Source organism: Rhinatrema bivittatum, chromosome 2 (genome assembly GCF_901001135.1).
Source record: "Rhinatrema bivittatum chromosome 2, aRhiBiv1.1, whole genome shotgun sequence".
NCBI classification, from domain to species: Eukaryota; Metazoa; Chordata; class Amphibia; order Gymnophiona; family Rhinatrematidae; genus Rhinatrema; species Rhinatrema bivittatum.
Window position 1 is genome coordinate 343,345,259 of NC_042616.1, and position 24,434 is coordinate 343,369,692.

General features: G+C 49.9%; 1 protein-coding gene across 1 annotated transcript in view; it reads right to left on the reverse strand.

Moving 5' to 3' along the window:
* The window catches only part of TMEM245 (transmembrane protein 245), a 442,721-nt gene that overhangs the window by 327,030 nt on the left and 91,257 nt on the right, over positions 1-24,434 (reverse strand). Inside the window, 1 exon segment of the mRNA XM_029589853.1 lies at positions 15,538-15,707. Within this exon segment, the coding sequence (XP_029445713.1) occupies positions 15,538-15,707 (170 nt within the window).

Below are 24,434 nucleotides of genomic sequence, written 5' to 3' on the forward strand. Positions count from 1 at the left end.
AGGCAACAGTAACATCGGTCATGGCCGTCCGTGACCGACATTGCCTTGCCACAGCGACAAGGTTTAAAACCTGATTTTCTCGACATCTTCTGAGAAGTGAGCTCCGCGAGTGATCCCATGCGCGGAAAGAAAGAAAGACTGAGGAGAATCTGTTACTTTCCTGTGCGGGAACGCACGTGCAGCTGCAGAGACTAAAAACCAAACCTCTGCTTAGAAAAGCTCCGCCTCCCGGACCTGATTGACAGATCCCATGACAGCATGGCTAATTCAGCCCTGCTATCAATGGGAAAAAAATAAGTTATTGCTTCTATAGTTTTGGATTTTCTTCCAAGTTCCTGCATGTTCAAAATTATATTTCCACACACTTCATCTATTGGGGGATTTACATTGACTGAATTCAGTTGGTGAAGTCCATTTTTTTTTCTTTTAAAGGGGAATTATCTAACTCAAAACTCAAGCTAGGTTATTCTGTTAGGAGAAAGAACCTCCATGGCTGGGAATTAAGTAGACTCAAGTGAACTTTGAGTTGCCTTCCCTTGTAAAGGGCTTCCTGCTGGTTCTGGAGCATCCATTTTTGTGGTTCAGCAGCAGACCAATGGTGTTAATGTGTCACACCCCATTAAGAGAATGCAGGGCAGGTTGTCATAACTCCTGCTAGAAACAAGAACATACCTAGAATTTTGCATACGATAGTTCCCCTTTACAACATCCCCAACAGAAATCAGACATACCAAAAAAGTTAAATTTTAATTAATATAGTTTATGTTAATTATGCCAAAGAGAAACCTTTCCTTTTCAACATTAAGAAGCAAAATTCCACAAGAACATTTTTGGGATAAAGAGCTTCTAATTACAATTTTGATGCCCTCTTCATTTTTTTTTTTTTAAATCTTTTTATATTCCTCTTTCCAGCACTTCAAAGCTGATTACATTCAGGGACTATGGTTAAGTGGGGATTAAACGAGCATTTCAACCTAGCTGTACTACAAAGGAGAAATTTAAATTCCTAGTGCAGATTATAGGTTTTTTTCTTTTTTTTTTTTTAAATATATTGATAAATCAAACTAACTTCCCCTTTTCCCAATGCTATACACATTACTATAAATCATACAAAAATCACACTGGATGTATTTTATGAAAATCCTTATACAATTTTATGTGAATTTTAAGTCTGTATATTAAAATATTAAAGGCATGTTATACTGTACATACTCAAAACCCATTATCTAAATCCTGGTGGTCTTGCTACCGGATATCTAAAATGGACAAAATTATTACTTGCCTGCAATTAAAAGTATTAATTTTGTCCATTTTAGAAATTATCAAAAGGCAAGAAGAGTAGGATTGGATAACGGGTTTTGAGTATGTGCAGTACAACAGACATTTTAATATACAGAGTTAAAATTCACATAAAAATAAGGATTTTCATAAAATGCATCACCAGTGAGTTTTTTGAATGACTATAGTAGATAAAATAAATATTCAAAATAATCTTGATCATTTTCTTTTCTTGAATCCTGCATACCAGTCCAGACAAGTAGGGTTATGCCTCCCTGCCAGCAGGCAGAGAACTACAAGTTTTCCATTACCCACAATACATTAACTGGTGTAGTAGTAAATCACTTGTCAGTATATCTTTGTCAAAGCTAATCAAATGAACAGCAAATGAGTAATAACCTTTCATAATTAGCTTTTTTTAAAATAGGAAGTACTCCTCCTCCCTTTTAGTAAGGGAAGATTTGAAGGGAAAGTCCTGTTCCCTTCTGGTCTCCCAATGAATAAACAGCTGTAGTTCTGGGAAGGATCTGGACTGGTATGGCAGGATTCAAGAAAAGGAATGTAAGATTAAATTTCTCCTTCCTGATCTTGTCATACCAGTCCAGAAAAATGGGACATATACAAGCTATCCTTGGGTGGGAAGAAGTTCAAGCTGCTCTCAAGATCCTTGCCCTAAATCAGCATTATTCTTAACCTGGATGTTCAAGCTGTAATGCTTAGCAAAGGAATGTAGGAAAGACAAAGTTGCCGCCTTGCAAATATCCTCTGGAGAGCTAGCCCTAGATTTAGCCAGGAAGCCGCCTATGCTCTTGAATACATTCTCAGCCCTTCTGGAACTGGAAGTCCCTGGCCAACATATGTCATACCAATAGCTTCCTTAATCCATCGGACTACAGAGAATTTAGAAGCTGCCTTGCACTTACGAGACCCACCGAACAGGACAGTCTGTCCACCTTCCAAAAGTAAGTGGCCATTTTAAAGTATCTCAAAATGAGTCTCTGCTCATCCAAATTATGCAGACTTATAATCTCACTCTTATATTCTTTCAATCTAACCTTTGGTAAGGAAAAAAGGGAAAGACCACCATTTATCAAAATAAGTGGACTAGATGTTCTGAAAGGGCACAATGCCTGTTGCTGACAAGCATCAAATATCCTCCAGACCAGCTTAAAAAAAAGGAGACCACTTCCCAGCCTTCATAACGCCCCTCACCTCTGGTCTGAAGTGCCTCCGGCATTGTGCTGCATTCAAGGAACATGGCTGAACTTCCTGTAACCCTTGAACCCTTTTATACATCCTGCTGGGAGGACCTCCTGTGACATGCACAGATGATATCACATCACATCCTGCCCAGTATAAAGGGAAATTCAGAACTACTACTCAGTATCTTTGCAACAGGTTTCCTGCTTTTGTTGCAGTGCTAGTTGCCAGCATGTTCTTGTGCATTATCAGTTTTCCTGCTGTTGTCCTTATGAGTCCTGTAGTTTCCTGTTCCAGTCCCCATTGTCTACCTTTGTTATTGTTCCTGCTTTTCTAATCTCGACCTTGGACTAGACCTTGAATCTGCTTTGCCTTCTGCCTGCCCTGACCTTGGATTGGACCTTGACTCTACTTCATCTTCAGCCTATAAATCCAACCATCCGCCAGAACCTGAAGGCTCAACCTAAGGGGGAAGTGGTTGTTCAAGTGGAAGACAGCCTCCTAGCGAATTAGCTGCTTCCTGTTCAGGCCCATCTTGTGCTTGCACAAAATAAGCAGTGACAACAGCAGCCCAAGGGCTCACTTCCCAGTCTTCATGATAGCCTTCAAAATGGTCTTTACCACAAAAAGTCAATAGACTTCTTTGCAAGAGCGAGCCCTACCAATGGCTAAACTATGGGCCAGATTTTCAAAGGGGTACGCGCGTACCGAGCCTATGTTGAGTAGGCTCGGCAGCGCGCATAAGTCCTGGGGCTTTCCGGGGGGGGGGGGGGGGGGGGGGCGCATGTCGGGGGCATGTTGCGGTGGCACGTCATTTGGGGGCGGGGCCGAGGCCTCCGAAACGGCTCCCGGGTCTGGCAGGCGTAACTTATACAACAAGAGGTAGGGGGGTTTAGATAGAGCTGGGGGGGTGGGTTAGGAAGGGGAAGGTGGGGGGAAGGCAGAAGGAAAGTTTCAGAGCGGCCTCGAAGGGAACAAAGGCAGGCTGCGCAGCTCGGCACGCGCAGGCTGCCAATTTTGGGCAGCCTTGCGTGCGCCAACCCCGGATTTTAATGGCTACGTGCGTATCTATTAAAATCCCGCGTACTCTTGTTTGCGCCTGGTGCGCGAACAAAAGTACACGCGGGCGCAGATTTATAAAATCTACCCCATATGCAAAAACTAAGCTGGGTTTTACATTAAGAGTAGGCCCTGTCCTAACAAGCTCTTGTCCGTCAGCAACCACAGAGGTCCCTCCACCCTGAACTGCATCAAATCAGTGTACCATGGTCACCTTGACTAAAATGGGCTACTATTAGAATCAAGGACGGAAGATCCTCTGTTCTTCTTAGCACTCTTCCTATGAGTGGCCATAAAGGAAACACAGTGGAGTTGGTCATTCCGCCATGGTTGAATCAGGCCATCTATTCTACAAAGTTGTCTTCCTTTTTGCAACTGAAATCCTCACCAATCTGGCATATTGCCTTGCTACCACCATGAGATCCACTTGTAGGGCTCTCCATCTGTTGATCACTAACTGGAAGGCCATCTTGCTCAATTCCCATTCCTCAGAGTCCAATGAATAAGGCAATCTTCTTAAACACTGTCCTTTCTGGATATATGAGCTCAGGACAGTGCTGCCAAATATCTTTCTGCCCATTCCATCAAGATAGCTGTCTCTCAGATACCCAAACAGGATTAGCAGCCAAATGTCCAAACGGGATTTCTTTATTAAGTAGTAACACGAGTGTGTCAGCAATGCCCAACTCTGGCCGAGTTTCGCCCTCTTACAATGGGGCTACATCAGGGGCTAAAACATACAATAATACATACTTGTAAATAATAGAAATCATAAAAACATAATTAAAACACACAAATAAAATGGCAACGTAAATATGTGGTGTAACATGTAAAAAGGTGACAAATCCATGTATTGTAAAAATGAAAATATGAACAATTCAACAAATATATCTCCTTTACCTCAACTTAAATCGTGTTATGGTGAAAATCCAAGTCTTAATAAGGACTGTGCAACAAATAGTCTGTAATTTAAAAAAATAATAATTCATTCATTCAAATGTATTAAAAAAAATATATAATAATAAGGTTGCTTAAACCTGGCATGTAAAAAATATGAAATAATTGAAAATGAAATGAAAGAGAGCACTATAAAAATGAAATGAAAGAGAGCACTATGAAAATATGGGTATACAGCAATAAGCTAATATCCAAATATTGAAACATAATTTAAGTAATAGAATGAAATTAGCATCAAACCTTGAAAAAAGAAAAATTATACTATGGGAAACAAAATGAATTGGAATGTCTCACGACACCTCTATTTTGCATTTTAACTTTTAGAATTTAAATAATAAAATTGTTTATGTTCTTTAACATAAAAATTATGAAATAAATAAATATGATTATTGAAAAACTGGGTGTGTCACTAGAAAATGTGTCTGCCTCATATGTGGATACTTACTATTAGATAGGCTTCTACAAACACTCATTGCCATTTTATTTGTGTGTTTTAATTAATCACCTCTCCCCTCTGTCTCGCGGTGGCCCGCCACGCATTGCAGTGGCAGAGTCAGGTTCTTTTCCCCCCCTTCCCCTTGCTCATATACCTCAGTCACACATCGTCCTCCCCCTTGGTCACTCCCCCCCTTTCCTCCCCTGTCCCCACTCCAACTCTCTCCCCTCACACTCACCCCCCCCCCCTTTGGTCACTAACCCCCCCTTCACTCCCCTGTCCCCACTCCAACTCTCACCCCTCACACTCACCTCTCCCATCTGTGTCTCTCCCCTGACACTCACCGCCCCCTTCATTCTCCCTCCCATCACTGTCACATCTCCCCGCCTACTCCCTACCCTTTCGTCAGTGACAGCACACCCTCTCTGAATCTCCTTCCCTGACTCAGATCCCCTCCCGCTCGCAATGCCCTCCCAGCTGATCCCCCCCATTCCTCTCCTTCTTGTGCGGTTCTGCGCGGCCCGCTCCCAAAGACACGAGGTCAGCGAGGATCCCTCCCTGTCGTGCAAGTGAGCCCTACCAGATCACCGCCGCAGCTCCTCCCAGGTGTCGAAGTTCGGCCGGCCGACACCACCACGCCCGATATTGCCGCCGGTCCGCCGCTGCTGTTCCTCCCAGTGCCATGTTGGTCCCGCTGTGCCCGAAGTGCACCGCTGCTGCTTCTCCCAGCGCCATGTTGGTCCCGCTGTGCCCGATGTGCGCTCCCACCCGCGCATGCGCAGTACAACAGCTTCATTTCCCAAGGTAGATAGCGTGTATTGCATGTCTGTCCAACAGATGTCGATGTTTTCCCCACACACATGTAAAAATATGTTTTCTCTGTAACCGTGTGACATCTATGTAATCTAGATAGAGAAGAACCTTGCCGAAAGTGAAAGCAAGGTTGTGTCCAAATATGAAAGCAATTGGTGCAGTAGTTTCTGAGATTATCGATTACGTCCAAACTATTTTACATTTTTATTTATATAGATTACTTTGTAAAATGTGATCTGGAAAGAAAATACTAAATAAATTTCAAATACATAATTAATAAATAAATAGGCAAATGCCTCTGATTTCCAAGCTGTTAATGGTCCAATTCATTTCCTTAGGCATTGTGCCATCTGGTTGTGACAATGAGCCCTCTCAGCCTCTTAGGCTGGCATCTATTGCCAATACTGTCTATGATGGGATTTCCAGACTCAGTCCTTTCTTCAGGTTGTTCCTGTCAAGCCACCACCATAGACTCTCCCTGAATGGGTGAGCACATTGTGAAATTCTGAGACACTGGGGATCACCTTGACAGAAGAGTTCTAAAGAGACTTGCATATATGCTCTCATCCAGGGGACCAATTCTAGAATTGCTGCCACAAACTCCCACAAGATCTTAAGATGCTCCCCTCAGGTGTGGGACTCTGCTGACAAATCTCTCTACTGAAGATATATTCTTGCAGATTCTTTACTCTGTTAAGAATAGTTTCCCCATGCAGTGTTGAGACTCAGTCCCAGATACTCTCAGATTTGAGTGGGATTCAATCTGCTTTTTGACAAATTCACCACCAAACTGAATGACTGCAAAAAAGGGGAAAAAAAAACTTGAATATTCTGGCAGTTGCTGACCAATTCTCTTGTTCCAACTTAGTTCTGATAAACCAGTTGTTCAGATAAGGGTGTTCTAGTACACTCTTTCTGTGCAAAAAGGCAAAGCCCAAATTGAAGAGACCTGAACGGAAAAGGATTCCCCATCACAGCAAACTGCAGATCTCTCAAATGCTTGCTTCTTATGACAGGAATGTGCAAATTTCTGTCAGAACTAGGGATGAAGAGACGTTCTCCTTTTCTTACCATCATTATAATAACCAACTGCAAAAATCTTCATATGAACGCGAGGCACCTTAAGACACAGACTGACTCTTGAGGCCCAGAATGGGCCTGAAAATGCCTTCTAAACTGCAAAATAAACTGTTTTGCACTGTCCCCAGTGCTCTTCATCGGCCAGAACCGGAACTCCTGCTCCCTTTTCCCACCCTTTGCAAGGTGGACTATTGTTGCCCTTTTTGCCTCCAACCAACAAGGGAAAACAAAAAAGACATCTCAAATGGGAAAGGCAATTCAAGAGCACAGATGTTTTGAACAACCAGCAGCCATTGGTCTGTTGTGATGTGGGTCCACTCCAGATAAAACCTGATGAGCCTTCTGCCCACTGAAATAACCACACTAGCACTGAGAAAACTCCTTCTGATGAGCTTGCTCCATCTCAGAAATTTCCTTTCCCTCCTCTAAAAGACTCTCTCCTTTGTGGCCCCTTCAAGATTTGAAAGACTGGAAATTTCATCCAGGACGGTAACACCTTGATTCTATAAATCGCTTCTGGTGCATGTACCCCTTGGCTGCTCCATGGTGCTTATCCTCTGGTAATCTCTGGGGCTTTACCTCCCCCACATTTTTTCACCAACTTCTGCAAGTCTTCACTGTAAAGGAACTTGCCTTTGAAGGGTAGCTTCTTTGAGGCATTATGAGCTGACCAGTAGCTCAGTCATGGTAGTCTCTGAGCTATGAGTGCACCAGCTCCATCCAAGCCAATTCACTTGACTCAAAGGAGCTCAAATCCCTATATAGGTTATACAGAAGCTATGTCCACCTCAGTAGAGTTTGAGCCACATATTCACCACAAACTGAAGCTTGCAAGGCTAATGTCAATGTCTTAAGGCCCGTATGAGCAGATTTGATTTTCCTGTCATAAGAGTCCTTGAGAGCCATATCCCCTTCCACAAAGACTGTGGTCTTGCACATAATGGTAGTGCACAAGGCATCTACCTTATGGCCCATAATATATGTGATTTGTCCTCAGCCAGAAATATAAAGCTTCCTCATTGCTTTTCCTACTTTCACACCAGCATCAGGGACTTCCCATTTCATAGAAATAATCTAATAGCCATGTGTAAGGAAAAGAGCTTTGGATATTTCCTGCAGCTCTCCAGAATGGGTTCTCCTTCCAATTTGGGATTGTTCTGTCTAATGATCAAAATACAGGATTTCAGCATTTGTAAGATAAGACTAACTTCTATTTTAAACAGTCAGAGGACAAAGGATACCTCAGCATCTGCTGAGTGAATTTTCCATCTCTCCTCTTCTGAGATCTTTGACACTGTTCCTTTCCCCATCACACAGTGGATTGGCTGGAAGCAAGGATCTCCTGGAAATCCTGGGAGAAGGTCCCTCTCCCAAAGAGCAATGTCTCTTTGCAAGGGGGGGGGGGGGGAAGGACCTCCAGTTTCCAAAGGAATGCTGAGGTTAGGAAGTCTCTTTTGAGTCCCAGTAGAAAGGACTCGTGTGAAGGTAGTTCAAGCTCTGGAGAAAAAGGGACATCCAGACCCGAGCTCCCTAGCTTTCAGGAGACAGCAGTGAGACCTGCTGAAGAACCAGAGGTTGAGGGAGACCTTGCCAGGCTCTCTATCTTGCTGTGCACTTAAAATGGCAGCATCTACTACCAAAAAACTATTCAGGTCCTCCCAATGCTGCAGCAGGCTGAACTCTGATCTCCTTTGACATGGAATCTTACCATAAGCTGTCCTCTGTTTGCCCCACATCCTATAGCTGCAGAGCATTTACACTCTGGACCCATGGAAGATTTTTTAACAGTGGACTCTACACATGCAACAATTTCTTAGGCCATCCAAGCATCCCCTCCATGAGGGGCTCTCCCAGAACAGCTGGGAGCCCTCCAAACATGGCACCAGTCCAGATATATCTATACCTATTGGAGGCAAATACTGGTAAGGATTACTACCACTCAACTTATGTACTGTGAGTGATGTCACGGAAAACTTGTAGTTCTCTGCCTCTGCCTCCTGGAACAAAGGCATAACCCCACTTGTTTGGACTGGTATGGCATGAGAAGGAATCAATTTAATGTTTCATGCAGGTGTACATCAGTAAAACCAGCACTGTATAATTTTTTCAGCGGTAAAGGAGAAAAGCACTGCTTCCTGATAGAAGTGTCAATAACAAGCAGTATTAGTGATACAAAGATCAAAAAAATGTGGCATAAAGAAATAATTCTAAATATATTGGGCTTCACTAGCCAAATTAAAAAAAAAAATTCCAGGCACACTTTGATATGTTACCTATACATATTACATCCAATGAACTCCAGAAGGCAGCTCTCTTTGGCACAATGCCAAGTATTATGAGAAGTAAAATTTGAGAGACTGAGATCATTCCCAACATACACTAAGGCTTACGAATGAAGTTCAAACATATTTGGAGACATTATCCCGGAGACAACATAACTGTGATAAAAGGTTTTCTAAATAATTTAGCATGATAGTTTTGGATATCATGTTCCTAGCTACCCATAAAATCACAGTCTACACCTATCTGACAGCTGCTACCAGAGTTCAAAGGTTAGGGCCCAACAAAGAAAGGGAAAAAGTGTTGCTGTTCCATATTACATTCAAAACTACAGAGGAGAAAATGTTTTGCTAGAAACTCATTTCCATCTGCAATTTTACTACTCTGTGCCAAGTAGTATTAGGTAAAGGAACATTTTGACTTGAGAATGATGTGATTTAAAGTAGCCTATAAATAAGAATAGCAACACTACCTACTGTATAAGAAAATTATTCTTTACCTGCTAATTTTCGTTCCTGTAGTACCATGGATCAGTCCAGACAGTGGGTTATATCCCCCGACCAGCAGATGGAGTCAGAACAGAGTTTGAGAGCGTCAGCATATAGAGTAGTGCACCCTCTGCTGGAGCTCAGTATTACGCATAGCAAAGCCCAAAAGCAAAACACAACATTTTGGATCCAGATCCGTCCCCAAAAAGGAACAGAGAAAGATATAAGTAAACAAACGGTCAACGGGACCACCAACAGTCAACTTGTGAGGAGCTGTGAACAGTAACAATAATCAGAAACAAACAGAATGAAAGTTACCTGGAAGAATCCGAGCAGGACCTAATGAAACCCCTAGTGGCGGGCGTCTGGACTGATCCATGGTACTACAGGAACGAAAATTAGCAGGTAAGGAATTATTTTCTTTTCCCTGTACGTACCTGGATCAGTCCAGACAGTGGGATGTACCCAAGCTTCCCTAAACCGGGTGGGGTCCTGAGAGACCTGCTCTGAGAACTTGATCGCCAAAAGAACCCGTGTACTGAGGCGCCAGGTGTAGTCTGTAATGTCTGGAAAAAGTGTGCAACGACTTCCACGTCGCCGCACGGTAGATTTCCTGGAAGGAAACGGAGCGAGATTCCGCACAGGACGCCGCTTGGGATCGCGTGGAATGAGCCGACACGCTGCGAGGCGGCACCCGCCCCGCCGCAATGTAAGCTGATGAGATGGCGTCCTTTATCCAGCGCGCAATAGTCGTCTTGGATGCCTGAGAACCTCTCCTCGGTCCTGACCAGAGAACAAACAAATGATCGGATACCCGGAAGTCATTGGTAACCTCCAGGTAACGGAGCAGCACACGCTTGACGTCCAGGAGCCGGAGAGACCGGGGTTCCTCTGAAGCGAACGCTGGAAGCTCCACCGTTTGATTGACGTGGAAGGCCGAGACCACCTTTGGTAGGAAGTATGGCACCGTACGAAGGGAAACCCCGGAGTTGGAGAAACGCAGATAAGGGTCCCGGCAGGACAAGGCTTGGAGCTCTGAGATCCGGCGAGCAGAAGAGATGGCTAACAGGAAAACCGTCTTGAGGGTCAGGTCCTTGAGGGAGGACCCCCTCAGGGGTTCAAAAGGAGGGCCCAACAGCGTTCGCAGCACCAAGTTGAGGCTCCAAGAAGGGAAAGGATCCCTGACCGGTTGCCGTAGGTGATTGGCACCCTTCAGAAAACGTGCGATATCCGGCTGAAGGGGTAGAGAGCAGTCCTTTTCTGTACCAAGACATTCAAGGCCGCCACCTGAACCCGGAGCGAATTATAGGCGAGACCCTTATCCAGACCATCCTGTAGGAAATGAAGGATCAGCGGGACAGTCGCCTCCATGGTTTGGACCCCGCGGTCGGAGCACCAGGCTTCGAAGACCTTCCAAACTCGAACGTAAGCGACGGAGGTCGAAGGCTTGCGGGAACGAAGCATCGTTGAGATCACTGTCTCCGGGTAGCCTCTGTGGCGGAGACGGCGCAGTTCAAAAGCCAGGCCGCAAGACAGAAGAGTTCTGCCTGCTCGAAAAATACCGGCCCCTGACGCAGAAGATGAGGAAGATGGGACAGGCGAAGTGGGCCATCCACCGTCATCTGAAGTAGATCTGCGAACCATGGCCGACGGGGCCATTCCGGGGCGACGAGAATTACTGTCCCTCGATGATGTTCCAACCTGCGGAGAACCTTGCCGACCAGAGGCCAAGGAGGAAACACATAGAGCAGTTGATCCGACAGCCACGGAAGGGTGAGGGCATCCACCCCCTCCGCGCCGCGCTCTCTTCTGCGGCTGAAGAAGCGTGGAGCCTTGGCGTTGAGAAAGGTCGCCATTAGATCGAGGCGTGGAGTCCCCCAACGACGGACGATGAGATGCATTGCCTCGGAGAGAGCCCACTCGCCGGGGTCTAGCTGTTGACGACTCAGGAAGTCCGCCTGAACGTTGTCCACCCCGGCGATGTGGGAGGCCGCTATCCGGACGAGATTGCTCTCCGCCCACTCCATCAGGGGAGTTGACTCGAGGGAGACATGCTTGCTTCTTGTCCCCTCTTGACGATTGATGTAGGCCACGGTGGTGGCGTTGTCCGAGAGGATCACCTCTCTGTGTCGCACCAGGGGATGAAAACGCTGGAGAGCAAAACGCACGGCTCTCGTTTCCAGGCGATTGATCGGCCACTTTGCTTCCTCTGGCGTCCAAGTCCCCTGCGTGGCGCTTCTTTCGCAGACGGCGCCCCATCCCGCGAGGCTGGCATCGGTGGTCACCACCACCCAATTGGGAACATCGAGCGAGACTCCCCGAGCCAGATGCGAGGGGACAAGCCACCAATCCAGGCTTTTCCTGGCTAATGGTGGAAGCGGCAGGATCACCTGATACTCCTGGGAGACTGGTTTCCAACGGGATAGCAGGGACGCCTGCAGTGGACGCAGGTGTGCAAACGCCCAGGGTACCATGTCGATGGTGGAGGCCATTACTCCCAGGAGCTGCAGATAATTCCAGGCGGTTGGTTCTTCCAAAGCCGAAAACCGAGACACGTGCTCCCTCAGGGCTTGCGCCTTGTCCTGGCGCAGGAACACCATACCCCGCCGGGTATCGAAGCTCGCTCCTAAGAAATCCAGGTGTTGCGAGGGCACAAGGGAACTCTTTGGAAGGTTCACCACCCAGCCCAGAGAGCATAGGAATTGTACTACTCTGGCCACTGAGGTCTGACCATGTGAGAAGGACTTCGCTCGAATCAGCCAGTCGTCTAGGTATGGATGTACTAGGATACCCTCCTTGCGGAGGGCCGCCGCCACCACTACCATGATCTTTGTGAAGGTCCGAGGTGCGGTCGCCAAACCGAAGGGAAGCGCCTTGAACTGAAAGTGTTGACCGAGAATCTTGAAGTGAAGATACCGCCGGTGAGCCGGCAGGATGGGAATGTGCAAGTATGCTTCTGAGAGATCCAGAGAAGCGAGGAATTCTCCCTTGTGCACTGCGGCAATCACTGATCGAAGAGTCTCCATGCGGAACCGGCTGACCCTGAGGGCCTTGTTTACCTCCTTCAAGTCCAGGATGGGCCGAAAGGAACCGTCCCTTTTTGGGAATGATGAAGTAAATGGAATAGTGGCCCAAGCCCACCTCGAAGGGGACGGGAACGATGGCCCCTATTTCCTGCAGTCGGTCTAGTGTTTGTTGAACCGCTATCCTCTTGAGATCCGAACTGCAGGGGGAGAAGATGAACCGGTCCCTCGGGGGGCGGACAAACTCCAAGGCGTAACCGTCTCTTATGGTGTCCAGCACCCACTGGTCCGTGGAGATAACTGCCCACTCCTCGTAGAAGTCCATGAGGCGGCCTCCGATCCGGGGAGGTGAGAAGTGGGCTCCTTTGGCATCATTGGGAGGACTTTGTGGGCGGATTTCCCTGCCCTGGACCCTCTCTTGCGGGCCTCCGCCCACGAAAGGAACGAGACCAAGGCTGGGATCTTGTCGGCTGTGTCCGGGAACCGGACTGCCGGTAAGACCTATAACGTCGCTGTGCCCTGGCCCTGGTCTGTCTATCCCCCAGTGACTTGATGATCTGATCCAGGTCCTCTCCAAATAAAAACTTCCCCCGAAAGGGGAGGGAGCCAAGGCTCGACTTGGAGGAAGCATCCGCCGCCCAGTTGCAAAGCCACAAGAGCCGTCGGGCTGCTACAACCGAAACCATGGACCGCGCCATTACGCGAAAGAGATCATTCAAGGCGTCCGCCCCGTATGCTATGGCAGATTCCAGACGGTCCGCCTGGGTGGCCTCTTTGGGGGGCAACTCCTGAGAGGTGAGAAGCTGCTGTACCGAGTAAGCTGGCCCTTTGCGCGAGCGAACTGCACATCACGGCCCGCATACCTAGGGCGGAGACTTCGAAGACCCTCTTGAGGAAGGTTTCTAGTTTACGGTCCTGCGTATCCCACAGGGCTGTTCCACCCGTGACCGGGATGGTCGTCCTCTTTGTCACTGCCGACACCGCTGAATTCACCTTGGGCACTTTGATAAGATTCAAAAAATCCTCAGGGAGCGGGTATAGCTTTCCCATGGCGCGTGTGACTTTCAAGGACGCCTCGGGAGTGTCCCACTCCCTGGTGAGAAGCTGTAGGAAGGACTCATGGATAGGGAAAGCCCTTGCCCTAGGACGGAGGGCAGCAAGTACTGGATCCCCTTTGCGAGAAGAGGTGGCGACGGCAGGAGCCACAGGGATCGGCGGATCTGGAGGTGGGTCGAGGTCCAGCTCCTGAATAATATGGTGGATGAGTTCATCCAGCTCTTCTTTTTGAAAAATCCGTAGGGCTCGAGGGTCGTCCCCCTCCGTATGTCCATCCGGATGCGCCTCCGAGGGTTCCGGGGAGTCGTCTCTCACCGGCGAAGCCGCCCCCGTGGTACGCCGGGGTGGCACGGGAGAGGGACCCGGCAGGGATCCAGGTGTAACGGGCGAGGCGGTGAGACCAACAGCAAGTTTAGGAATCTTGGGGGGAGGGGCTCCCAGGGGATTCGGCGCCTGCGTTCCCATACCCTGCAAATAAGCCATGTGCATTGCCAGAATAAAATCAGGTGAGAAAAACGGGGAGCTGATTGGAATCCCTGGGGGGGGACCGTCCTGGGAGTCCTGGTCGGGCAAACCCCCCGCCGGGGGCAAAGCCTGTTGAGAGCCAGTGCAACCAATCCTGTCTGCATCTGGGAGCGAGTCCGTCTCACGCTGTCCCCCTAAAATGGCCGCCGTTCCCACCAAAGGCGACGTCGTGGCCGGCCCGCGCCGAGGAGGAGGCAGGTCCGAAATCGCACCGGAGGACTGCAGGGTGCCTTCTCCGTCGGGGAAGCACCGCTCACAAAGCCCCTCCTTCAGAAATTGATTCCCCGGTTCGCCGCAGGCCTCACACCTCGAGGACCGCGGCATGTCAGCACCGGGGGGGGCCAAAAACGAGCTAGTGCCGCGGGGGGGCCTGGAATGGCCCTAACAACCCGCCGAAGGGGTCCAGGAACTGCAGGGGAAAACCCCCGTTTCAGTTGAGCACACACCCGCGGGCGGAGCTTGCGAACCGCGGGACCCACAAACGACGCGTGGAGCGGCCGGAACCACCGGCATCCACGGGGCACCACCAAAAAGAAGCAAACCTGTGGAGAAAGAAATTCAAAAAACTTCCACTTACCCCAACGGAAGAGGAAAGGAGTACAGAATAGAGAAGGCAGAGCCACAGACACACGCCTCCTCAAAAATTGAAAAGGTTTTTTTTTGTTTTTTTTTTAATTTTAAGGATCCAAAATGAAGAGAAACATAAGACAGGGAAATACTGTGGAGAAAAATAAAGAAATAACCAAAAATGAAGAAACCCTGTCAATCTGGGGGAGCTAGTGGATCCCCCCACTCACATCTGCTGGAGTCAGAAGAATACTGAGCTCCAGCAGAGGGTGCACTACTCTATATGCTGACGCTCTCAAACTCTGTTCTGACTCCATCTGCTGGTCGGGGGATATAACCCACTATCTGGACTGATCCAGGTACGTACAGGGAACATAATCATATTAGGCATGTACATTCATTTCATTATTTATGCATGTAAATCATGGACTTTTATAGTACAAGCATAACGAATAGTATGGTGTACTATTAACAAGTCATGCACACACTATCCATTTTTATGCATGTATTATAAAATCCACGAGCTACATGCACAACTTGGAAATGAATTAAACTAATGCACATCCCTACTGCATATGCATCCATACAGTCTTATTTAGCAAACATTTTTCATCATAAATATAGGTCAACATCTTTGACAGACCAAATCAAGAATATTCGATATACTGCTGATCAACTAAAACGCAACAGAAACACTATTATCTTGTATTGAATAACACTGGCAAGGGTATTTAAAATGAGTGACAAGCACAGGTTCAAGGAATAGGAAAAATACCTTGCTGTCAACTTTAAGGATAAATTTTCCAAGTCCTCTGATTGGCCGTGGAGCCAGGGCTTCCTGTCGCTCCTTCATGAAGTTCCCCACAACTTTCCACCAGGAACTGAAATACTTCTCCATGAAATCCATTACTCCAAAGTGGACCACAAGTTTTTTGAGAACCCAGACTGTAAAATAAAGAATCCAGCTTTCATTAGGAAAATGATTTTGCAGGATTATATGAGGTGGGGGCAACTTTAAAGGGTTTTTTTTGACAAATATTTAGCTATCTTTTAAACAGAACTATTATAACAAATATGATATGCTATTGGCCTGCTTCCCCTCAAAAGCCTGGTTTCAAACCAAGTCAAATGAATTTGATGATTTTCATCAACAAACTATCCCACATTTAACAGTATCTGCTCAGGAGTGTTCATGAATCAGAGCAGTAGAGGAATAGTAGGATAGGATTGAGGTTTAAGACAGCACACACATTCAATTTATACCTCCACAAATTTCTTTATTATTCAAGTTCGTCAAAATCCTTAATTTACATAAATCATTCAGGTTGAGGAGGGAAGCAAGAAGACAAGGGATTTGGAAATGAGCTATTATTCAATCAATATGCAAACAGACATGGGTATTTTTCTTTACAAAGCAACATAACTATCTTAAAAGTTGGTTGTACTGAAATATCTCCTTTACAGGTGTGTAAAGGTATAAACCTTTCCAAAGAGAAAAGAAAGCAAAGTTGCTTACTTATAACTGATGTTCTCTGTGGAAAGCAGGATACCAGTCCCACATGTGGGTGACAACATCGCACTCACTATATACGGAAAGCATCAGCTCATTGGCTAGAAGCCTGTTAGACTTTGCACACGTGTAGCAGGCACTGCATTAAGCAGCTCTCAGCAAAGCTTTATCAGTTTACATCAAAGCTAGCAATATGCAGAGTAAAGAGGTGATTAAATTATGGAGAAGTATGAGGGAATGTGGAACTGTTCATCCTGCTGTCCACAGACAGCAGCAGTAACAAGCAAGCTACCATATTTTCTCCACGGACAAGCAGGATGAACAGTTCTACATGTAGGGGAACTGTTATCTTGATGCCTCCTTCCAACTACTCTCTGCAAGATAATCTGCCATTTGGATGATTGCATGAACAGTTAAGTACCTATATTTTAAACTGAGTTTTCAGAAAGCAAAGTTACTCAGCACAAAATCTGTGGAACTTCCTGCAAGTTGGGTGAATGGGAATGTGTGCTTAAGCAGGGTGCACATCCAATATCTCAGTTGAATGAAAAGCAGTATTATGTGAAGGGAATTTATCTTGAATTTCTCTTGAACCAGCAGCTTACTCATCCTTCACAAATCTAGAATGAGTATCAAGCATCCCATTTCCTTGGGGAAGAAGAAACAACCTGGAGAAGAATCCATTATCCCAGGACAAGCAGGATGATAGTCCTCACATGTGGGTGACATCATCAGATGGAGCCCTGACACAGAAAACTTGAGGTTCTTTGGTTTGAGTCATGATCGCCTTGACTTTGTCTCCAGATTGTCTCTAGTACAGAGGACATTTGCCAGGTGGCCATAAACATCTTAAAGCAGACCACTAGTGTGCAGCCACACCAAGTCTTCTTGCCCAATTGGCTGCTACAGAGGTTCTGGTCACAATATCAAATGCTTCATAGACAAAGCAGATCCGGTACTTCTCATACTTCTCCACGTCCTTAGCTACCATGTGAACATCAGTCTGATGATTCTGATAAGGGCTTCAGCTTAACGCACTCATGTAGGTATTGCACCAAATGGTGGGAAGCAATCTGGGTGCTTAATCCGCTTTGAAGTGACTGAAATCTAGAATATTAATCCAATAAATAAATACAATTTGGAATACCTCCCTTGCCAAAGCTATCTAGAATCATTAGGTCCTTCCCTGGAGGCATATTACATTCCCTGTACGTACCAGGATCAGTCCAGACGGTGGGTTATGTCCCCCGTCCAGCAGATGGAGACAGAGCAAGGCTTTGGAAGGTGCTGCCATATTAGCCAGTGCACCCTCTGTTATAACTCAGTATATCTGACTCCAGCAGATAGGAGTAGGGGAACCTGGTGCTTCCCCTTTTCTGAAGGAATTTTCTTCAGGGATTTCTTCTTTTAGTCTCTCCTAGGTTGGATCAAGTTGTTTTTCTTTGTGATTGGTTGATAAAGTTTAAAAAAAAAAAAGTCTCAATTGAGAGGAGCAGAAAAGAAAATTATTCCTTACCTGCTAATTTTCGTTCCTGTAGTACCATGGATCAGTCCAGACCATGGGTTATGTCCCCAGTCCAGCAGATGGAGTCAGCACAAGCTTCGAGGGGGCGTTACCATATATTCCACTACCCCCTCTGCAGGAGTTCAGTATCGAGAATATCAAAGCCCGAGTAGAAAACCCCCTCTGGATCAAGTTTGTATGACCGGTCAATGAATAACGATTGCAAAACTCAACCAATAACGGTGGACATCCTACCAACTTGTAGGGAGCTGTGAAAACATTGAAAACTGTAAAATACAGAACATTGTGAGAATGGACGTAGAGTAGAGTCGAGCAGGAAAGAAGATCGAAACGCGGTGGGAGTCTGGACTGATCCATGGTACTACAGGAACGAAAATTAGCAGGTAAGGAATAATTTTCTTTTCCCTGTACGTACCTGGATCAGTCCAGACCATGGGATGTACCCAAGCTTCCCTAAATTGGGTGGGGTCCTGCGAGGCCTGCTCGGAGAACCTGCTCGCCAAAATGTCCCGAGACTGAAGAGGCGAGGTGCAGGCGATAGTGCCTCGAGAACGTGTGTAACGATTTCCAGGTAGCTGCTCTACAGATTTCCTGAGTAGAGACCGAGCGGGACTCCGCCCAGGAAGCCGCCTGAGAACGTGTCGAATGAGCTACAATGCCGGGCGGGGGAGTCCGCCCCGCCCCAATGTAGGAAGCGGCAATGCCCACCTTCAGCCATCTTGCAATGGTCGCCTTTGAGGCCTGAGACCCCTTCTTGGGACCGGACCAAAGCATGAAGAGATGGTCAGAGATCCGGAACTCATTGGTAGCCTCCAGATAGAGGCGCAGAGTGCGCCTGACATCCAAGAGTCGGAGAGCCTTCGGCTCGGAGGAAGAGAAGGACGGCAGTTCCACCGTCTGGTTCACATGGAAAGCAGACACCACTTTAGGAAGGAAAGCAGGAACTGTGCGAAGTGACACTCCAGAGTCAGAGAAACGCAGATAAGGCTCTCTACACGATAGAGCCTGCAGCTCCGAGATGCGGCGAGCGGAGCAGATGGCCACCAGAAATACCGTCTTGAGGGTGAGATCCTTGATCGTTGCACTGCGCAGTGGCTCGAACGGTGGCCCCGACAGGGAGCGAAGCACAAGATTGAGACTCCTGGAGGGGCAAGGGTCCCGTAACGGAGGCCATAAATGCTTGACACCCTTGAGGAAACGAGCAATGTCCGGGTGCTGTAGCAAAGAGCCTCCATCGCGCAACAGCGAACCCAAGGCGGCCACCTGTACCCGTAAGGAATTATAGGCGAGCCCTTTGTCCACCCCCGCCTGTAAAAACTGAAGGATCTGAGGCACAGAAGCCTTCGTGGGTCTCGTGTCTTGGCTGGCACACCACAGCTCGAACACCTTCCAGACTCGAACGTAGGCCACCGACGTCGATGTCTTACGTGCCCGCAGCAGCGTGGATACTACCACCTCCGGGTAGCCTCGGCGCCGGAGGCGGCGCCTCTCAAAAGCCAGGCCGCAAGACAGAAGAGTTCTGCCTGGTCGAAAATACCGGACCCTGACGTAAGAGATGGGGGAGGTGTCCCAGTCCGATTGGCCCGTCGATCACCAGCTGTAGCAGGTCCGCGAACCAGGGCCGCCTGGGCCACTCCGGGGCGACGAAAATCACGGTTCCCTGATGGCTTTCTATTCGGCAGAGCATCCTGCCCACCAGGGGCCACGGCGGAAATGCGTAGAGCAGATGTGGCGGCCACGGAAGGGCCAGAGCATCCACTCCCTCCGCGCCGCGCTCTCTCCGGCGACTGAAGAAGCGTGGAGCCTTGGCGTTGAGAGCGGAGGCCAACAGATCCAGGTGGGGGGCTCCCCACCGATGGACGAGAAGATGCATCGCGTCCTCGGACAGAGACCACTCTCCGGGATCCAGCAGTTGGCGACTGAGGAAGTCCGCCTGAACGTTGTCCACTCCGGCGATGTGCGAGGCCGCTATCCGGATGAGATGACGCTCTGCCCATTGCATCAGCAGCGCCGCCTCTAACGCGACCTGCCGGCTGCGCGTGCCGCCTTGGCGGTTGATGTAGGCCACGGTGGTAGCGTTGTCCGATAGGATTCTGACCTCCCGGTTCCGGAGAAGCGGCAGGAAATGTCGCAGAGCTAGTCTGACCGCCCTGGTTTCCAGACGGTTGATGGACCACTTTGCCTCCAGCGCAGACCACGTCCCCTGCGTGGCGCTTCGGTCGCATACCGCTCCCCAGCCCACTAGACTGGCATCGGTGGTTACCACCACCCAATTTGGCAAATCGAGAGACACGCCGCGGGCCAGGTTCGCCGGGTCCAACCACCAGCCCAGACTGTCCCTGGCCTTCTGCGGAAGCGGGAGGATCATCTGGTAATCCTGCGACATCGGTTTCCAGCGGGAGAGGAGCGCCCACTGCAAGGGCCGGAGATGCGCGAACGCCCAAGGGACCATGTCGATGGTGGAGCCCATCACCCCCCCAGGAGTTGGAGGTAATCCCAGGAGGTGGGATCTTGTAACGCAGAGAACCGCTGTACATGATCCCGCAAAGAGTGCGCCTTGTCCTGACGCAGAAACACTTTGCCCAGCCGGGTGTCGAAGGTCGCTCCCAAAAAATCCAAGCGCTGCGAGGGTACGAGGGAGCTCTTGGAAAAATTCACTACCCAGCCCAGGGACTGCAGGAACTGTACAACCCTGGTCACCGCCGCTTGTCCCTGGTTGAAGGACTTCGCTCGGATGAGCCAATCGTCCAGATGTTCCCCCTCTCGTTAATGCCTTGTTATCATGTTTTTACTGTTCAATGTAAAGCGCCATGCCGTGCGTTTGTTTTTGCGTTACAATGTGAACCGATATGATATCCTGGATGAATGTCGGTATATAAAATTTTAAATAAATAAAATAAATAAATAAATAAGGATGGAACAGCATGCCCTCCTTTCGAAGGGCTGCCGCAACCACTACCATGATCTTGGTAAAGGTACGCGGAGCCGTCGCCAATCCGAACGGGAGAGCTATGAACTGGAAGTGTTGGTCCAGAATCTTGAACCGGAGGAGACGGTGATGGTCCGGGCGGATGGGAATGTGCAGGTAGGCCTCCGTGAGATCCAGTGAGGCGAGGAACTCTCCCCGATGCACCGCCGCAATCACAGACCGCAGTGTTTCCATGCGAAACCGGACCACTCGAAGGGACTTGTTGACTTCCTTTAGGTCCAGGATGGGCCGGAAGGAACCGTCCTTCTTTGGCACTACGAAGTAGATGGAATAGTGGCCCGAGCCCACCTCTCCGAAGGGCACGGGTGCGATAGCGCCTATCTCCTGAAGCCTGTCCAGCGTCGACTGCACCGCCCTTCTCTTGAGCGCCGAGCCACAGGGGGAGAAAATGAACCTTGTCTGTGGAGGACGGACAAATTCCAATGCGTAGCCGTGTTCTATGGTGTCCAAGATCCACTGGTCCGAGGTGATCTGCGCCCACTCCTTGTAGAAACTCGCCAGCCGACCCCCAATTCTGGCAACGGCGGAGTGGGCGAGCCTGACATCATTGCGAGGCCTTAGGAGAGGGGTTACCTGCTCCAGGGGCGGTGCGTGCGGGCCTCCGTCCGCGAAAGGAACGCGACCAGGTCTGTGACCTGGAGACGGCGGGCCTAGAGCCCGATGGCCTGTAGCTCCTGTAGCGCCGCTGCGCCCTGGCTCTGGTCCGGGAAGAGGCATACGCCCTAGAAGGACGATATCTATCCTCCGGCAGACGATGAACAGCGTTTTCCCCGAGAAACTTGATGATCTGATCCAGATCCTCCCCGAAGAGGAACTTACCTCTGAATGGAAGGGAGCCCAGACTCGACTTGGAGGACGTATCCGCCGCCCAGTTGCGAAGCCACAGTAGGCGCCGTGCCGCCACTACAGACACCATGGATATTGCCAGGACCCGAAACAGGTCGTACGAGGCATCCGCCCCGTACGCCACCGCCGCTTCCAGCCTATCCGCCTGGGCGGCCTCATCGGCGGGCAGGTCCTGCGACGTGAGAAGTTGTTGTACCCATAGAAGGCTAGCTCGCTGAGCAAGCGAACTGCACATCACCGCCCGCATACCCAGGGCGGAGACCTCGAAGACTCTCTTGAGAAAAACTTCCAACTTGCGATCCTGCGTATCCCGCAAGGCCGCTCCTCCCGTCACAGGTATAGTCATCCTCTTCGTGACTGCCGACACTGCGGAGTCCACTTTTGGAACCTTGATGAGTTCCAGGAAATCCTCAGGCAGTGGATACAGCTTCTCCATGGCACGGCTGACCTTCAGGGAAGCCCCCGGTGCATCCCATTCCCTCGTGAGGAGTTGTAGGAACAACTCGTGGATGGGAAAAGCCCGGGCCCGCGGCCAAAGGGCCGCCAGGACCGGATCACCCTTCTTTGAAGATGTTACGACAGCGGGAGCCACTGGAGCGGGCGGGTCCGGGGGCGGGTCCAGGTCCAATTCCTGTATGATCTGTGGGATGAGATAGTCTAACTCTTCCCGCTGAAAGAGGCGTAAGTACGCGGGTCATCTCCCTCAGAAGTTCCGTCCCCTTGTCCCAAACCCGGACTCACAGGGCCGTGTCCGGCCGGAACCGCAGCCGCCCCCGCAGCAGCGGGGCTCAGCCGGACCCGGGGGAGGACCGGAGGGGCCCCCGCCACCACCGGGTCAGGGGGATTCGGAGTCGGAGGTACAATCCTGGGCATCTTCGCCGGGGGAGGCCCCGCTGGCGCTTCCAATCCTTGTAGGTATGCAGTGTGCATAAGCAAAATAAACTCCGGGGAAAACCCCGGCCTGCCCGGGGGGGCCCCGGATGAAGGAGGTTCTGAAGTCCCCTGGGCTTGAGAGCCTTGCTGTGGCACCAAAATCGGGGGAAAAATGTCCGCAAACTCATTGTCCCCCTGCACTGCCTGCGATTCCTCAGCGCGCTGAGAACTTAAAATGGCCGCTGTTCCCGCCATAACTGGTGGAGTGGCCGGCCCGCGCCGCCCGGGCAATGTCGAAAAAAATGAAAATTCTCGGAGGGACTGCGAGGTGCCTTCCCCCCCCCCCGGGAAGGCACCGTGCGCAGATGCCCTCGCGGGAAATCCGGGACCCCGGCTCGCCGCAGGCCGAACAGTGCGACGGTCGTGGCATCGGGTCTCCCTGCAAAAATAAAAATTAAGAGCCTCGGGGGGGGGGGGGGGGCCAAGAGCGCGGGAAACCGTCGCGGGGGGGGCCCGGTCGGCCTGCGCTGCCCGCCGTCCCAGAGCGCTAGTAGGTGCCGCGGGGGGGCCTGCTCGGCCGCGCTGCCCGTTCGGGTTGCTACTTCCCGCAGCCCACGAGGTTTGAAACTGCTCGGGGAAAACAGGGAACACCGCGGAGAGGTCGGCCCCACCGGCTTCCGCGAGGCACCACACCGAGGATGCTGCAAAGGAAACTTTACAAAGTACCCAAAACAAACTTACCCCCGGACTAAGACAACAGCACGCGGGAGACAGCACAGCAGAAGAGAGTCAACGCCACACCTCCCCAAAAATTGACAGGCTTTTTTTTTTTTTTTTGTTTAAAACTTGATCCAGATTAACAGAAATCAGAAGCAAAGAAGGCAGAAGAAAAGAATCCCTGCCAGATTGGGGAAACTCCGATTCCCCTACTCTCATCTGCTGGAGTCAGAAGATACTGAACTCCTGCAGAGGGGGTAGTGGAATATATGGTAACGCCCCCTCGAAGCTTGTGCTGACTCCATCTGCTGGACTGGGGACATAACCCATGGTCTGGACTGATCCAGGTACGTACAGGGAAGTTTTGTTTTCTTCTCTCCTGGGCTTGTATGTTCCAGTCTCTCTCCCTCTCCTGCTTCTTTTTCCTTTGCCTTCGGGTAAGTGTTTTGCTCTTTGTTGTAATTTCTCCTTTTTAGGTGGAGAGCTGCTGTTGGTCCTCTGAGGAAAGCTGGTGGTGCCAGCCTCTTCCCTCCCACTGCTGCGTAGTGCCCTGCGGTCCCGAGACGTTATTCCCTGGGGCCGCTGCAGCAGGGAGGGGACTTCCCCTGCTGCCTTCCCGGCGCACTTGGGGGGAGCGCTGGGCTGAGTCCCTGCCTTTTGCGCTGTTTTTCTTTCGTTCGCGGCTCACCCATCCCCCGACTGCTGGCAGGCATGCCGCGGCCGTCCCGCTGTTCAGCCTGCAGCGAGCCGGGGTCAAGGCTCTCCAGGGAGGGAGTCTGTGCTAGGTGCCTCCCTGGTGGGGAGGGCACCTCTGGCCCGCTGGGCGGCCTTCCGACCTGCGCCTCGGCGCGCGCCTTGCCTCGTGGGTCGGCCCCTCCGCCACCGCCGGCGGGAACGGCGGCCATCTTATATTTACGAGACTGGACGCAGCAGCCTGCAGAAGAGTAAGAAGAGGACCGCGGCGCTTCTTCCCCACCAGTCCTCACTCAGTTTGTTGTCCCAGGGGTCCCGGGGCCCCCGGATGTCGCTCCCATTGCCCCCCCCCCCCCCCGGGTCCCCCACCTTTTTCCCCAGAGTTTATTCTACTCATGCATAACGCCTACCTGCAGCGTCTGGAGGTCCCCAGGACACCCATACTGGACTCACTTCCCACCAAGGCACCCTGGCTGGCGGAGCATCCACAGGGGCCCAGGTCCCGCCCATGGGGCCTCC